Raw genomic sequence first — 18,240 nt, forward strand, 5'->3', positions numbered from 1 at the left:
CCGTGAGCTGTTCATGTTATGACGGCTAACAGCCAGTTCCTTTTTATTTCAGCTGGCAAACGCGACAAGACGCCTGTTAGAAATAACACGTTTTTCAAATACATCATTCCAAAATCAAGGACACGTTGTTTAAAACATTTTTGCGGAGTAAATCTGGCAGTATTATCGCCGTAAACGGCGTATGCGCCACGCGACAAGAGAGAGCTCAGCAGGGGCCGAGCGAACGGTCAATTTCCATCTGGCAAATTACACCATGGCACGTCTTGAATGCAAACTAAAGCGAATTATTGACAAGTTGCCATAACACATTGGGAAGCAGGCATTGGAATTAAGAGCAAATCAATTTATACTCGTTTTTGTTGTTGTCAAAGGCACAGCCCTTGTTAACATCAACCAGCTGAAGCTTCAAAGAACTCAATAAAAGGAGGTATGCATATGCATATTAATGCTATAAACAATGTTACATAACATTATTCCGTATATTTACAACATTACAGCATTATTCTTTCTACTAAGTGTGATAATGTATTTTGTCAAAACACGAGTATTAATCGGATTTTGATGTCTTTCGTCGACGACAGCTCTTCATGCTTTTATCCTCACCTCCTCCACATCGTTGTCCAGAGCAACGATGGCCAGCGGTGCAGACAGGCTGGACGCGGTCGCTATGGTGGATCCCACTGGTGACGCTTCACTGATGTAGCCATGGTAACTGGTCTCCAGGAAGTAGGGTGCCTGGTTGTTTTCATCCAGAACTTCGATTTGGAGGTTGGCAAAAGCTGGCAAAGGGTGGCCATTGTCCTGCTCCGCCTAAAGAGGAGGAAGAAAATAACGGTTCATTTTGGCTGCAAAGCTTCGCCTTCAAGCACATTAGGCACAAGCATCAGGCAAAGTCCAGTCTATGTCGTATGATTAGACTGAGTTGTGAATCAGATTCACCTCACACAGTTTCTTTGTCTCAACTCTCTCACTCCCCTTTGGGAAGGCTTTTGGCTGTCTCATTGTGTGTAAAGTCAATTACAGACCATATCCTGTAATTTCCCGACGGTTAAAAATGGCATCCGGAACGACGAGTTGAACTATTGTGGAACACAGTGTTCATTCCCAACCTGCCCCTGTAATGTTGACCCTGTCTCTATGGGGCTTAAGAACAAACTCAGCTGTTTAAAGTTGATGGAAATCTGAAATCTAAAGCACATGACCATACAACAGTTTGATTGCCTGTGTACCTGTGTGTTTTTCTGTTTGTTTATCTGTACTCTCCTCTGCGTTTTCTTTTCTGTTCGCATATTATTTCTGGTCGCCATTGTCATCTACATCTCATGGTTGTTGCCAGCTTGCTGCCTTGAGTTTCGTCCTCCTCTTACCTTCATTCATTAGTTCATGTGGGATCAAACAGCTTTACCATCCCAAAAGTACACCGAATGCATTTTATAAACAACATCCCTACACTCTTATATGCACACCTTTAACTTAAACATTCTATAGAGGAATATTAGCATTTTAAACTTCAGTAGAGCCAAACAAGATGTATGCTTGGTGGTGTAATTCAATTACCAGCCTAATTAAGACAGAAAACACCTTCACACAGCATGGGATAGTACTAATGCTTCACAATTACTGGCACCCAATATGTTCTGGGTAAACTATTTTTAATTGACAGAAACCAGGAAGCCCCGAATAAATAAATTGAAGAGAAGCAGCTGGTCTTCACTTAAGATTACAGATCTGATCAACAGCTTGATGGATGTTTCGGGGTTAAGTGCAATAAAAAAAAAAAAAGGCACTGCACATTGAGGGGAGGGTGTTGCTTCCATTGGAAACATGCTGGGCGAAAATCGAGTTACGCCGAGTGCAGTCCGAGTGTTTCTCACCTTGATAACCAGATCAAATCTGCGGTAGAGTTCTCTGTCAATGGGCTTTAGTATCAGGAGCTCCGCTGTGGTGCCGTTCAAGCTGAAATATTCTGCATAGGACTCTGGTTTGCCTAAGAGCGAGAGCAGATAATAGGACACAAACGGTAAGAATTGAGCAACATCTAAATATACAAACAGTGGGTAGTTTGTGTACGAGACAGGGAAAAGATCAGTAATTGGTTGAAGAATCAATGTATGTGGTGGGAAGTATAACACATACAGGAAAGGAGGAGAGGGGGAGAAGGGGAGAGCAGGATGGCTAGTGCTCCCAGTTTTCTCATCTCTGCTCTCCACAGGTGGGAATGCACAAACACACGTATACACATACATATGTGGCGCTTTAGAATGCTGCATTGCTCAGTGGGGAAATCAAGTTTTGGTGAGATGAGCAGCAGCATCATTTCCCAGATATCTGCAGTTACGGATGTTTGTGTGAGCGCCTATCTTCTTCTTGAGGTATGCTCCTTTGTCCACCAATCAAGCAACTTTGCAACAGTATGTTCTTTGAAACAATTTTGTTGTACAGAGATTACCCATTTGTCTGATGAAGACCATTTGTACTAAAATCATCTTCGAACTTTTAAGTTGTCTGTCAAGTGTTTTCTTTTCCACATCACAGATCTTGGAGAAGCTTGGATTTGTTTCTTTGCTTTAAACATTCAAATTCTAATAATTCGATTTTCAACACTGTAGCCTACAATGGTAAATCTGTCGGTGGCACAGAAATGTATATTGTCTGGCTGTATTTGTTGCCTCATTGCCCAATACCAGTGATAACCAATCTAAAGCCAACACAATGTAAACCTACCAATCAGGAAGGAGTACAGAATCCCTGGCCTGTCCGAGGGAGGTTGTATGTTCCTGTCTTGGTCCACAGCTTGAATGGATGGAGTCACATTGACAGGATTCACCTCATTCTGGAAACAGAACCAAGGAGGGCATTGAAGTTGTCATCACTTACAAATATGATATAACCAATAGATTAATATGAAAAAAAGACCAGAACTAGCAAAAACAGGAAAGAGTAATAGAGAACTTGCGCCACAGGCGAGTAACTACATTGCTCACACTTTATGAAGTTTAATTTTTGAGGATGAAAAACAAAGAAAGAAATCAATCAATCACGCAAACTTGAACTTGTAGAATATGTTCAACATTTCACCAACAGTGCCAGCTTTAATTAAAAACAGCGACTGCTTCAAGCAACACCTAAAAAATGTGGATCCCTATCTGTATGCGAGTGTGGCCCGGCTATAATGTTGATTTATAACAGTGTAATACGCTGAGGTGTGGGTAATACAAAGACCCCCACTGGGGGAAACATTACATGGCTACAGGATAAAATCTCCAATCACTAAAGCGATAAATGCCAAGCCAACACACATATGCAATGTACACGATAGTGCTCTCATACAGCTGCTTTCATACGATACTTTACCGCCGCACCTGTCGTACAGCACTTAAAGTCTACAAGCCATCATGGAGCTATATCTCTTTGACTGTCAGTGGGAGAGGAGAGGGCCACAGACAGAGAAGAAGTTATGGCGAGTAATGAAGTGGAATAAAAGAGGGTGTAAATATATGGAAGGGAGATGAATCTGCCAGGAGTTGAGTGTAAACAGGCAGCTGAGGGAGATGTAAAGAAGAAAGGGGGAAAGCGAGCCAGGTCACCGAGAACACTGAGGTACTTTAAATGTGTGTTATGAACAATGGAAATCATCAAACACACTACCGGTACTTCACGAACGACAGAAAAAAAAGAACCCCGCTGACAACAATACAATAGCGTCAGAAGTGACAGTGAACAGGGAAAGAAGGATCCTGCGTGAAATGAAAGGTGTAAGGAGTGACATTAGACAGTCCCACCCAGTGTCACCAACCCTTACAATTAAGGCCATTGTGCCAGATACTTTAAATAATTCATATCATTGATATTATCTGCGTTTTCAGACCAACACTGACAGTTAAAACCAGATAGCTCAATGAGAGCCTGATAAAACTGGACCCACTTAACGACGCATGCCCAACATGTTGGACCCGCAGCAACTCACAAGCTGGGCAGGCAACGTTAAAAGACTGTTTACTCACGAAGCGTTAAAGGCTTAGTGACAGAAACATGAATTGTAGGTAGAATCAGCAGGTAGAACATCAGCAACGGGTATCAAACAGACATGAATGAGTCTCAGACACCACAGCAGCAGCAGCCACCTGGCAAATGTGTGTGGGGAAACTGCCCTATATTGTGGAACTAATGAGCAGCAGCTGTGCAGGCAGGTGGCTGATCACGAGAGAGGCGAGGAAATCAATAGCGGAGGGAAAAACCCTGCTTGTGGTCAGATGAGGCTTTGTGCCAACGACTGAGCTATGAGGGAGCACACGGCAAGACATTCTTCGTGGTGCAAAGGAGACTCAGCACGATCACGTAACAAAAAAACTCATTTCCTGAGGTGTACCGCAGTCCTGCAAAGTTGAAGCCATTGTTAAAGGCAGCTGCAAAATAAAGCTCGGGCACACAGTGATGTGTAGTCTTTGATGCTTTGTTCATCGGTATGTAACTTATAGCCAATCACTTGCCACGTAATGGCAAACTAAATAATTTGCTCAGGTCTTGGGAGAGTTATTTACTGTGGTGTTCAATTATCTATTTTCCCCTCACAGCGATACATTTCTGAGTCGCAGAGGCAGCAACTGTTGCCTCTAAGGCTCTGAGGTTGTCATATCTTATCAGTCTGATTAGGACTCAAACTATTAAAGTGCCTCGACTCTCCTCTTCATTCATTCCTCACCATCTTCTGTATATCACAGCGGCAGCAGAGAGCTGCTCTTCTTTCCACGTCTCTAATCACATCTCCAAATTATATCTATCTGTCAGTCTACCTTCATCGACAGTTTGAGGGGAGCAAGCGTAAATGTAAATGAGCGTTCATTATATTGGGTTGAGTGCTCATGTTGGGTAGCTTCAAAGTTTAGGAGTGTCCATGTAGCGCTTTTTCTCCCCTCATCAGTAATTGAAACATGACGCAGGCATTCTGAAAAAAAAAATGAAAAAAAACACGCTACATGGACACTCAGCCTCTATCAATCAAATAAGGCCCCTGAGAGACAGCTGCTTTGAAAAAGATAAAAGTGCATTCAGACCATGCTGTTGGCATGAACACGTATTTTAATCACATGACCGGAGTTTGTTTAAGTTTATGATTGTTTTTAAATAAAGCTTCTGAGTTTTTGCGCCGCGACTCACAATTAGTGCGTCTCCTTGGTCGAGGCTATCTTGCTTATGCTAGCTCTTCAGTGATTTGATTTTGAACACCAATAAAACAGCTGCTCCCTCCTCTGGAACTGAATTGCGTACAGACGACTGTGTGCTACATTTTAATCGTTGTCAAATCCTTCATCATAAAGGTTTAGACCCCATTACATGGTCTTGTCTGTTGTCTTTTCACTAATCAACCTTTTCACAGCAGACATTTTGACTTTGTCACAGCGGGAAACGCACAGGTGTCCCTAATAACATTAACGATGGCTCTGTTAACGATGCAGCCATCATTAACTTCATCAAGTACGCAGAAATGTCTGCGTTCCCTAAATAATACCTTTAATCTGACATCTGCAAAGGTCCCAGCTGCTGTGATGAACAGCGATCACGGTCTCATCCAAAGAGTGAAACTCACCAATCGAAAGGAGAAGCAATGCAAAGTGAGTTTGTCTGTGATCCCATTTCTCTTTACTACTGTAATGTTGTACGATTACACAGACTGGAAACAGCGAAGCACCTTGAGTCGGCAGCAGTTGTGTATTGGGAGCAGATTGACAAGTGAGAAGCAATCTTTTTACACGTGTTTTATACATCATTTCAGATTTTTCCCCAGCAACACGTTTTTGTGTCTGACTTTTTCTCTCTCTTCTTTCCTCCGTGTTTTATTTCCCACTCCACATCATCCCTCCATTGTAAACCCTGTCCTTGTCTGCATGCACTTTTCAAAACCACGAGGTGTAAAGTTGATTTACTCCTTGTTGTTCCTCGCCGTGCCTCTTTTGGCTGGGAGAAAATTGTGGTGTGTGTGTGTGTGTGTGTGTGTGTGCGTGTGTGTGCATGTCTATAAGAGTGTATGTGTGAATGAGGAGAGATAAAAGAGGGTTTAAAGGAGAGAGAGTTACATCAGTATGTCTGGAGTAAAGTGAGCATATGTGGGCATACGTACGTGTGTGTGTGTCAAAGATCTATACAAACAAAGAGATGAAGTAGACAATATCAAGCAAAGCATGACTGCCCTGCTGGCTTGACACTGTTATGGGTGAGTGTGTGTGTGTGTGTGTCTGTGTGTAGGTGTGTGTGTGTGTGTGTGTGTGTGTGTAGTAAGGGATGAATGCTCTGCTGACTTGTCAGAGTTGAGAATTTTGCCTGCAGCAACTTTGTCTCATTTACAAGGTGGTATTGTACGTCACTCTTGATAACAACATCAGTCAAATGCCTGAAATGCAAGAGTATATATACAGCTGTGTAAGCATGAATGCATACTATGGTGACACAGACTCACTTTGAAATAAGTGAATAGAAATTTAAGTTACATTATCAAACACTGTGGCTCTTTTTCAGGAGGAAATTATACCTGGTACACTCTCAGAAGCTATGCTACTTTTTTGTCTTGAAAAATGTCCAAGTTTTTCCCAATGTACAACACACTTGGAAATCAGAAATGTCTCAAAACAGACTTGGGTATTCCATCCTCCGATCAGAGTCGATCAGAGGTTAAAATTAAATTCCAACAGATTTTACATGAAGCAGAATTTCGCTCTGAGCATCAGTAAAACACACACGCGTACAAACACACACGGCCTGAATAAATATCTATCCACAGTTCAATTTGTATTACTGCTGACACTTTGTTCTGTCATTTATGAATTTGTCCTTTAAAATAATATGATTAAAATGAATCCTTCACAGTAATGTATTTTCTTTAAACGATTAGACGACTGTTTTTCATGCTGCATTGTCGAGCTTGTTAAACAGCAAATGGCATGTTATACCATGTCTAAGAGTTCAGAGGTCATCATTTCGTCATTGTTAAACTACATGCAATGCAAAGCCCATAACAAAACATGCCTTCCATTTTAAATAGGAGTTGTGTGAGGATCAGCTCTCACTATCACACAGAGACAAATGCAAACAGCTCCTCTGCACCATACACACAACACACAATGCAGTATATAATATCAGCCACACACTCACCGGTTCTATCAGCTCCAGTACATTAGCCCTATACGTGATGGGACTGCAGTCACGGGTGTTTCCAACAAGCGCGCATGGTAGAAACATGGGACCCAAGTCATCACCGTCCAGTACATCCACAGTCAGAGTGGTGGTGGCCGTACTGCGCTCACTGGGATAGGGGGCTCGGTCCTAGACAGAGAGATTTCATTTTAGGATGATACTGCACTTTTTTCAGATATTTGCATGTCTTCATCTTCGAGTCTAAATTAGAAAATGACCACAGCGTAGTCCTGCTGAATATTTTCAGAAAAATGCTGCAAAACAAAGCTGCAGCGAACTCTCAACAGCATGAGCTATTTTTGCAGCAAGTATAAAGTTTGATTTACAAATGAATTGTTCCCACTCTCCTCTGTCGCTGTTCAATGAGTGGCCAAAGAAAACTGTAAGAACTAAACATAGCAATTTTACAAATAAATAAAAAGTTTTAAAATTATTAATACAATATAAACGATTCGAAATTGCGCTTCTGCTCTCACTCCTGTTTCTAGCTGTTCAATGAATGGCCAGAAACGTTTTTAAGAATTGAATACGGCTCGCCACAACTCTGGATTCATTGAAGGATATAACTTCGATAAAGTACTTAAACCATTTATATTGCCTTAATGTCAAATGGGTGATCAAGTAATTCAAAAATCTCCAACAGTCGTGTTTGCGCCCCCATCCCGGACAGATAGTCATCATGAAATCACCTTTGAAGACACCAACCACTGCTGCACAGCCGATCAAAAGCGTTTCCCCTCAATACGCCCGCCCACCTTTTTAGCAGTCCAATCAAACGCTTAGGATCTTAATTAAATTCCTCTCGTAACTACACATCGCTCAAATATTCCAGTTAATACTGGGGAACGCTAGGAGTACAGACGCTAAAGATGCTTCATCTGCTTCAGTGGGATTTTAAGACTTCAGAAGAAAAAAACCATTAGAGAGGAGTATTCAGAATAGAAAATACAGCCAGTTTTTAAACGCTATCTGAATGAACGGTACACCGTGTAGCACCATATTCACAAAAACATGACCTGAATCCAAGTAATACATTCCAGTGGAATTGTTTGTATTGTGTAAAGGTTTCGGGTCTTCGAAAAAACCCACACAATGAAAGGAGATTGACGTCGTTGCACACTATAAAGTAATTTTTTCGAAAGAAGTAAAGCTGAAATAGTTTGTCAACACAAACTGTTGAATAGACAAGGAGAGTAAAGCTGTCCTCAAACTTCTACTTCTGCTCAGGCATTCACGTGTGATCACTCTTTTGTGAACACAGTTCTTATTCCAGTGGCCGTTTATCTGCCATCCAATTACAAACAAAGGCAGCTGCTCTGCAAATGCACAAGAAACAGGCAAATTCATCTCAACGGTCAATATAACTGCTCTGTTTTTAATTCAAGATAATTAAGACATACACAAACATTTGTATCTTGTAAAGCTCAGAACAAAACAGCCAACCGAGGGAATCAATGGGAAACTCAAACTCTCTGCAGTTGAATAATAAACTCGATTTGCTATTTCAAGTTTGTACAAATAATCTCGATCCTCATCTACTTCCCGTTATACGTGCTGGTGTCTTTTTGTAAGGCAACGTAGTGTTCTGCCATCAAACTCTTTTTGTTTTCCAGTCACTTTAAAATTGGAAAAAACAAGCTCAGAAGCATAAAACCTTGGTTATGTTGTTTACCATTACACCTGAATTGAGTGTTTCTATACCGCTGCATTACACCGTGTTCTCCTCAGTGTTAATCATCAGAACGCAAAGAGAAGAAACGGAGGTCTGCGCCAGGAAATAATCTCTTTCATTTAAACATGGTGCCCCGCTCACTCTTTTGTAACACATGTTTTCGTGAAGCAACGATTGATACAATAACATCCTCCACAGCTACTGTAACAGTATTTGTATTCTGTATTTATGTATTCATTGAAACTCTGCCCACATTGAAGGCTTTAATATTTTTCATATTTTCTGTCATTTTTACGGACTTAGACATGAAATACACAAACGCCGTCTCTTGCTGAGAATTACATAAGAAGGTTGATACGACTCTCATAGATGTGTGTTACATGTGAAGTGAAGCCAGGACCTTAGCTTAGCATAAGAACTGGAATTTAGTGGAACAGCTAGCTTAGTGTAGCACATAAACCCCGTATGATCAATTATGACTGTTCTCTGAGTGTTTTCTTACTTTTAGACTAGTTTAAGTTTCAACTACCATTTGAAATGTAGTCGTCATCCCCGTTCCTACAGAACCATGTGAGCTCGCCGTTTCCCTTTGCTTGCTTCCTTGATATATGCACAGCGAAGTGGAGGCAAATATATAAAACAATACATAAAAAAGACTTACATTTGCCTGTATGATGACCAGGTACCGCGTTATCTCCTCGTAGTTGAGTCTTTCTTTGAGAACTACAGAGCCAAATAGTGTCAGAGGGATGTCGAACGTTCTGTTGGTTGTCTGAAACGCATAAATTACAAGCACAGTGAGTCCCTCACGGAGTCAAGAGTTAATGATACAACAGTTATGACATAAAGAACAGTGGCATGACATTGTGTGTTATTCAGGAAAATGGCATGATGAAAAAAGCAGATTGGGCATTTGAAATATAAATTTGGTGATGAGTTTAGTTTCAATATATTTCTTAGTGTGATTATTTATTTCATATTTATTTATTTGTCTAATATTGAACACTTTGGAACTCCCATATAATCATACCAATATAGATTCTTGGGCAAAAAATTTGACGGATTAAAAGTGTGTTCGATATGCTGCATGATGCAATAATGAACTAATCTTTGAACAATAACGAGTCCATCTGTTCCTGATGTAGTTTATGACTAAACCAGCAACTAAACTCTGAGATAGGGGAAGGTGGTTTACTGTACATCATCATTTGGCTTTTGACACGTAAGAAAGTGAAGCTCATGGCTGAACACATCCAGTAAGTGGTCAACGTTTTCAAGAAAAGGATTAATTATCAACCTATTGTTTACTAGACAGAGAACAGGTGTTGAGCCCAAATCTGGCTATGATGTCAATTTTAAACAATAAAATAAATAACCATGTAAATATGCATCCCTCGTTGTAAAATGTTGGTTCATTTTTGCTCTTTTTTGCTTTCGTTTATGTTATTTGTTTACAAACTCTCACACAACACAACTCATGCATCCAGTTGTATGCTTATTACTTCCCAAAGACGAGGGTCTAAAACCTTACTGAACCCACTGGAGCTGAAGCATGCCTGTGCAAGCGTGAGACGGTTTATGCGAAAGTCTTTAAACAGTACAAGTATACTGCACGTGTTGTGTGAGAGTTTGTCAATTCATCAATAAGTTTTCTTCCCGAATTCAAACAATTATTATTGCCATAGCAACAGTTGAACCAACAGCCTGAAGAAGGAGTTTAGAATCTGGCCACTTCAAGCTTTGAAGAGCTCAGCGGGCAGATGGATAACCTACCGGGTCTTTCGGGTTGTACTGGATGCTGTACTCTATCTGTCCATTGGGACCGTCATCTATGTCTTTTGCCCCATTGTTCCCCCAGAAACCAGAGAAGATCGTGGTTCCCACTGGCGTCAGCTGAAAACACAACACAGCGAGGGAGAATATCAGCATCTTTTCCCTACAAGCTCACGCTACATGATGCCAAACACTTAAACACGTTCATACTCTGTACCACTGACATCAAACAGCTTCTTTCCTGTACTGTTGTATCTCGTCTTCCTGACATCTACTGCCTGCGTGTGGCAGAGATACGGGCACATCAAAAAAAACTCTTCACATGCGTCTGGCCATAAGGGATCGTGATACCCCACTGTCTCTACAAAACAAACAGAAAATGATCGCAGCTTGTTTATTGTGCTCAAATGGGGCTTGAGAAGGAAGATCAGCATGTAAATGTTTGTGTGCTTTCATTTGCTGTGGAAATAAAACGAATCACAGGCAGCACGGCTTGTCTAACTTTCTGTCTGTATCTGCAGTCGGTGCCTCCGTCTTTACCTCTGTCACGACTGTGAATGTCGACTACACCTCATTGCCCCAACCGATTGAAGTTTTTAGATAAAAGGGTGAAAGAAAATCACGCATGGTACGTTAAGAGTGCTTGTCTCACGAGACAAACAGACAGTGTGGGTGTCTTCATCTTCATCTTTTGTCTTTGATTTCAGTGAAATAAAACAACAATAAAAACAGAAACAGGTTGGACCCAAATACACACTGTTATAAAAGAATGAGTCAATTTCAAAAACGATTACAGCAAAGACCAAAAAGGTGTAGGTGCCAACCCTTTTACAATGTGAAATTAACAAATGAATGAATTAACAATTCAATCCAATGTGCCACAATGTGTCCAAAGACATTCTTCACCTAAATGAACTTACTCCACCCAAACAGTTGCCAAAACACTGAAACTACACTGAGGAGCTCAGCTAAGATGCCGTTAAATTAGCATTTTTCATTCAATCAACTGGTTGTTACACAACAATGTTCATTTTAAGTTAAAACATGAAGACGTCTTCATGCTGAATAGTTTCTTTCAGTAGCTAACCACTGTAACACTAGCTACAGAGAGCTAGCGTCATGGTAACATACCATATATGCAGTGGTAGCTGTTTAGCTAACAGATGTTTGAGCCAGTTACTGTAACATCAGCTATTTTGCATGCGATCCTGCAACGCACGACATTCCAACAGCTGGAGAAACCCTGTGGTTGAGGCGGCACACATTGGATGGCAACACAGCAGCAGAACATAATGCTCAGTTGTCTAATGATGTCAAATATGTCGGGGTTGCTCTTTTAAGCCAACTCCTAGCAGCAGACAGCTGCTGTGTCTGACATGATGGTAACTGTAGCTAACCCGTGTTCATTCAAGTTAAAATGCACACAATGTGGAGATGAACAATACGTTCATGTTTTATATATATTCTTTCGTGTTTTTGGTTTTCTTTGCGATGGTGAAAACACCATACAAACTCTTAATAAAAGCCATATTGGACTTTTTCTTAAATCATTTAAGTTCGTGTGCCAATGCATGTATTTTCTTTTGTGCTTTAAAGTTCACTTTAATTTCCAGTGCAACAATATACAGTAACTCACTCTCCAGTAGAGGAAAGAGAAGCTACACATTTAGAAATGTATTCGATTCAATTTTCTAAAAGAAATTCTGAACCTACAATTTGAACACTTGCCACAGCACATGAAAGGAAGACCTTTGCCAGCCTTAAATTGCCATGCTGTATTTTTTTTCTAGCCATGCGCCTTAGGATCTGCGATTATGTGTCAAAACGGAAGTCTAATCTCCAGACAGCACAAGAAACATTTGAGATTAAGTTTAATTAAGCTGCTGCACCAATGACTTGTTACATCATTTCCCTCAACAGGGTTATCTCTGCCTCCCACAGATCCAACAATGGTCTTCAGAAGGTCTTCATGCTGTCACTTTGCCACTTGCGGATACGGCTCTAATGAAACAACTCCAGACTCTGACATCAGTGCCAACTCATGCAATCAGCCACACGGATCGCAGCGTGTACCCGAAAACCTTCACGTCACAGACGTTTTTATAATTAACCATGTTGCCTCTCTGTGTGTCACTTTCCTCACTCTCTTGCACTCAACAACTGTTAATAATAGACAAGTAGAAGCAGGCACGATGACACAGCTGGATGTAACTCCTGATTCACTCTCTCAATATTAAATTCACCGCATTAGGTGGTTGGAGATCTGGGTGCAAAGTAAAGTGAATTAGATGTAGCTGTCGAACTAATGAACAGACTTGCACTCAAATCTTAATTATTGCCCACATCAGAATAAATTAACTCATTTTTTTAAATGGATACCACCAAACTGACCACATTTACCTTGGGCGGGCACAGGAATCATATTTTAGAGTTTTTTACAAGGCATCTCCTAAATTGTACGCCGGTCGTTGTGAACGGAGGGAATTATTATTTTCATAGGAGTAATGAGAAACTGGAGTGCTGTGAGAGGTGGTGGGGTGGAGGAGGAGGAGAGACAACCGCAAATATATCGAGTGTGGCAGAGGGCAGTGGGCAGGTTGAGGAAAGGTGACATAATGAAGAGCTGGGAGTGGTGAGGGCGCATGGAAGTGAAGGAGTGTCGGGAGGTGCAAAAACAGAGAAGAGAGAGAAAAAGAGGTTGAGAAGACAGATTGAGTTGGACAGGCTGTGGAATACTGGATAATGAGATATTCTGGGTCTGCCGATGTCCACACTGGCAGCAGGCTACATGTATCCTTGTCCAGTTTTCAGTCTGTACCGCTTCTAGTTAAATTCTGCTCCCCCAGACTCTAGATGACACACTAACTGTGTGATTGGCATCTTAAAGACTATTCTGGAAGCCGCAGGATAACAGATTTAGATCCTTTCTTAGACTGCCCAAAGACTCTGCTTTTCCCCCTGCTTACGGTACAGCCCTTCAACATTAGCGTCACAGCAAAATGCAATGTACAAGACTATTCAGGGGAGGATTATATTCAAAATACATTGCAGTGTGTATACACACACACACCAGGCTACGTTGTCAGAGTGCAGGTCAATGCAGCCTCTTAAAGTGACATTGTAAGCGCTACACATGACCCCCAGAGCAGCATGGGAAAAGCTTGGTACAGTTCACTGCTCATGCTGTGCACTGTACTAAGTACCACTGTACCCCCCCCCCCCCCCTTCGGTCTCCAGTCTCAGACCCATGAGTCCTGTACCTGGCATCATGATAGACAGCAGCACTGCACTAGAAGTGCAATAAATAGCTCTTGATTTAAATGAAAGACAGTAAAGTATTTCCACCACTTTTGGCATTATGTGTATGTTTATATATGTGAAACTTTCACTGTGTATAGGTGTGTGTGTGTGTGTGTGTGTGCGTGCGTGTGTGTGTGTTTTACCTCACTGATGGCGACGTAGTATCTTGGCTGTTGGAAATGCGGCGCATTGTCGTTGCGGTCTCGAACAACGATGCGGACTTCGTGTGAAATCACCGTGCCTACCAGCTCGTTGGTGCACTGAACCTGAACCACAATGGAATGAATATACGAGGGGGGCTGGACAAGAGAAAAACAGAGCGATAAATAAAGTACAATTCTACAACAGCGATAAATAATTAACCAGAAAATAAAACAAAATAAATAAAACAATTGCAGAGAAGAAAGCCGGACTCTTGTATTCAACTTTTTGTGCTGAATCAGACCTTAAAAAAAACATCTGCTGGATTACTTTACTGTCTCACCTTTAGAATAGGTGAGACAGCCATGAAAATTGGCTTCTGGCACATTTATCGAGTGTAAGAAGAAAAACTAAACTAAACAAAGACGCAAGCAGCTGTCTTCACCTGTTGAAACAGCGTTACATTTGCTCTTAATTTGAGGTGCTATCTGAAAAAGTGGGAGCCCACTACCTGTGAGATAGTGTGTCACAACAGATTCATTAAGATTCCAATCGATCTGACAATTAGGAGCCAAACCATGAGGAGCTAAATAGTTCATGCAAGTTAAGACACTTTTAAATACAAATTGAATGGGACCAAAAACTTTTCATGGGGCAGAAGAAAAAAAAAAAAAGGTAGTTCAGCCGCCTTACGTCTCTATCCAGAACACGTCCGGTGCTGTTGAGGTAAAGGGCTTGTTTGGAAGGGTCAAGGATCACCCAGTAGTCGTGGTTATCCCTTAGCGACAGAGAGATGGTACGCCCCGGACCCTCAGCCACGCCATTTATCTGCATGTTGTCCACCAATAACGTTCCTGGGGATACAATAAAAATTCAAATAGAGATTCAAATAATAATTTCATTCGTGAAAAAAAGGAGGCAGCCCAAAGAGAACCCTCTGCTTTTCTTCATTTTCTGAATTAATTACAGTATATGCCTGGAAATGACATGTAGGTTGTAGCCAAGGTCAAGAGGGAAGAGACAGAGACACACACAAAGAGAGTAAAATTAAATGAAGGCTGACTCGACATACTCTGTTTGCCTTCTCCATACCAGTAGCTGTAATACCAACAGGAACACAAAATACATTCCACAGAAAGAGACATTATAAAAAGTAAACCCTTTGATGAGACAGATAGTACAGACGGACAAAAACTCAATTCATTAAACACAACAGAGGCAATGAAGCGATTTGGGAACGATAGGAATATTGAAAGACAGAAAAAGAGAGTCAAAAAAAAACAGGGCGACTAAACATGATTTGAATGGAAACTGTCTGCTGCATATTATCTCTCGATCAACGCAAAGCCAGGAGACGGTGCAGCAGAGAAGAGCAACGGGTCAGAGAAGCTAAGCTTCACAAGAAGAAGGAAACGGCAGATGGAGAATCAGACGGACGTCTGTGTTAAATACAATCATCCTAAATTCATCGGTGATTGACAGAGTCAATGGAAACTGAGCCCCGCTGCCAAACTTTTCTGATTCTTTGCTGGATTTCACTTTGAAGTCTTCCTGTTCTTCTTTCACACGTTCATTCTCGTGTTCAATCAGTTTCATGAACTAATGCTCGGTTGTCCAGTATCATTTTGTAAATTTAGATGGAAAATGTTAGAGCAGAAAAGCTGCAAAAAACGTGTGAGGAAGAAGTGAGGCAGTTTAACCACTCGAGCTCCAACGGGTTGAAGAGACCCATTACCAGGCCAGACACGCTGCATTATTAATAAAGAATAAATTATAAAAGAAATGTTTGTGTGTGTGAGCACAAAACCATTCCGCAGCACATTATTCGACATTGCAGGTTTTCAGCACCAGATACAATTTTGGATGTGGTCATGTGTGTGCGTGTTATCGTACATTAAACATCAGAATCAGTGGAGAAAGAGCAAAGAAATAGTAAATAATTTCACTCAGCGTCTGCCCTTTAACGGACGCTTTGCACACACACACATCCGCACACGTACAACTAAACACACACACACAGCGATCTCATATCTGATCTGCCAGACATAAATTTGGGTCACGGCCTTCATGTCAAATGCCTTGCTGTGATTCGCTGATGTTAAATAAACGGGCAAATATAATGAAATTGGTTTCTTTATTTGAGAAATTGGATAGAAAATTTAATTCATTAGAGGAGTTTAATTCCTTGCCATATTTTAGCTATTTCTCCTCTGGTTTTCCTGCTTCTGTCTTGCAAATTGAGTAAAAAAAATAAAAATAAAAAAAACCACAAGCACCATATTAAATTGACCCGTGTGTTACGGCACACAGGCCCAACGGCGTGAAGCAGGGAGTGTGCGCGCAGCAACATGGAGAGCAAAGAGGAGCTGTCCGAGAAAAAGCAGCACAAAGAGCAATTAGAGAGCAAGAGGAATGAGAAAGATAGCGCGGGAAAGTGAGGCGAGAAAGATTGGGTTGAATGAGAGGCTGAGAGGGAGAAACAGTAAAGAGAATATTAGGAGGAAATAGCGAGAAAATGAGCATGGTGGCGGCACATTAATAGAACTTCTACAGGACATTAGCTTCACCGGATGTGGCGACAGGTACGAGTCATGGACTGAAAAGTAATTGCCACAGCCACCTGCTACTTCAGCTGTGGTAAAGCCTTCTGTGTGTCTACTAGAAAGAGCGCACACATTTGTACCATTTTAATGCTGCTTTTACACTCATAATTCAGCCTTCATGGCAGCTTCATGATTTTATGTTTATTTATGCACACGTCATTAAAATACGATGATAAATCGGAAGTTGTTCAAATATACTGTCAACAGTGACCTTAACCATAACATGGAGTGAAATGCAGATTGTGCATCTGCCCCACTCCTATTCCCACATCGATCCACTTATAATCACCATTTTACTTTATATTATTAGAATCAAGCCCTTAATTTCAATATTATTTTCTTTCATGACATTTCCCTGAGGAAAAAAGAAATCCCTAACTTGTATCTTGTTACTCTCCATCCCTCCGACTCTTTTCTTTCCTCGAGTCTCTCTCTCTCTCTTTCTTGCACAAACCAACCAAAGATAATCGCCCTAAAGCGGGATTCTCTGTTAAATGGTAACACTACTGCACAGCCACAGAGCAACACACAGCATTACGCATACAAAGCATTTCAATGCTAACATATTTTTCGACAGCCCTGCCAGGAAGATTACCACTAAGAGAGACAAACAACACAAGGTACACACTGTTGTTCGACAATAATATGCCGACACACACACACACACACACATGCGTGTATATGCACACATGTACAGTCATATGTGAGCACACATTGTAACTGCCGGGGGTTTTATCATCATTTCACTGCAAAACACGCAATTAAATAGATAACGACATTATACAACCAAATGTATTGGAATAAGCACATCTTTTGAAAAGTGTGTTTTTGTCACATGTGCAATCAGGCAAGAAGAACATTGTCGCTTCCTCAACCAATCCGCAAGGCTGAACTCCCGTTATGTCTTGAATTGAAACAAAGCTTAGAAAACTATTTTGCGGCTGAATGACTGTGTCAATGCAAGGGCATGGATTCCACTAGGTGTGTTGCATAAAATATAATGCATACTGCATTTATACATATACTGTATATACAGGTTGTCCCATTCACTCCAATTGAAAGTACTGAACAAATAATACTGCAGACATGGCAAACATCATGACAGGTTTCTGTTGCTGGAGATTATTCTATATAGGCTGGAGATAAGAGGGTGATTTAACCCCACGGACCGACTTGTCTGTGTACATTTCACCTTCGTGTAAGATTTAATGGCTTTCCTCAAGGCCAACAGAAGCCTTAATTTACTTGTGACTAAAGTAATGATTAAACTCGTCAATTACTGAAAATGATGACCCTTCCACGATTAACCTTCTCTGAACTTCACAAAAATGATGTTCATATATACGACCAAACAAGTCAGACACTCCCCTACAGTTAGTAGGCTCTGTGGTTGCTCATATTCTATACGCTCGAAATGGCAGATCCATCAAACAGGGAGCCACTAATTACTTGCTGAGCTAACTCTGGAGACAAAAATGCACTCAATATATGTCCTTTGGTACTCAGATAAAAGGTGTCTGAAAATTCTTGCAGCTTTTTTTTGTTTAGGTTGCAGGGAAGAAG

General features: G+C 41.1%; 1 protein-coding gene across 1 annotated transcript in view; it reads right to left on the reverse strand.

The window, feature by feature from the left end:
* LOC306794592 (protocadherin-15-like) overlaps nucleotides 1-18,240 on the reverse strand; it is a gene marked incomplete at both ends in the record, with an annotated part of 105,038 nt that overhangs the window by 75,776 nt on the left and 11,022 nt on the right. Inside the window, 8 exons of the mRNA XM_079292706.1 lie at nucleotides 604-810; nucleotides 1,875-1,987; nucleotides 2,725-2,833; nucleotides 7,147-7,317; nucleotides 9,522-9,632; nucleotides 10,634-10,753; nucleotides 14,077-14,232; nucleotides 14,768-14,928. Of these exons, the coding sequence (XP_079148832.1) occupies nucleotides 604-810; nucleotides 1,875-1,987; nucleotides 2,725-2,833; nucleotides 7,147-7,317; nucleotides 9,522-9,632; nucleotides 10,634-10,753; nucleotides 14,077-14,232; nucleotides 14,768-14,928 (1,148 nt within the window). The remainder of the gene's footprint in view (nucleotides 1-603; nucleotides 811-1,874; nucleotides 1,988-2,724; nucleotides 2,834-7,146; nucleotides 7,318-9,521; nucleotides 9,633-10,633; nucleotides 10,754-14,076; nucleotides 14,233-14,767; nucleotides 14,929-18,240) is intronic.

This window comes from Melanostigma gelatinosum (assembly GCF_949748355.1).
Source record: "Melanostigma gelatinosum genome assembly, chromosome: 21".
Lineage (NCBI taxonomy): Eukaryota > Metazoa > Chordata > Actinopteri > Perciformes > Zoarcidae > Melanostigma > Melanostigma gelatinosum.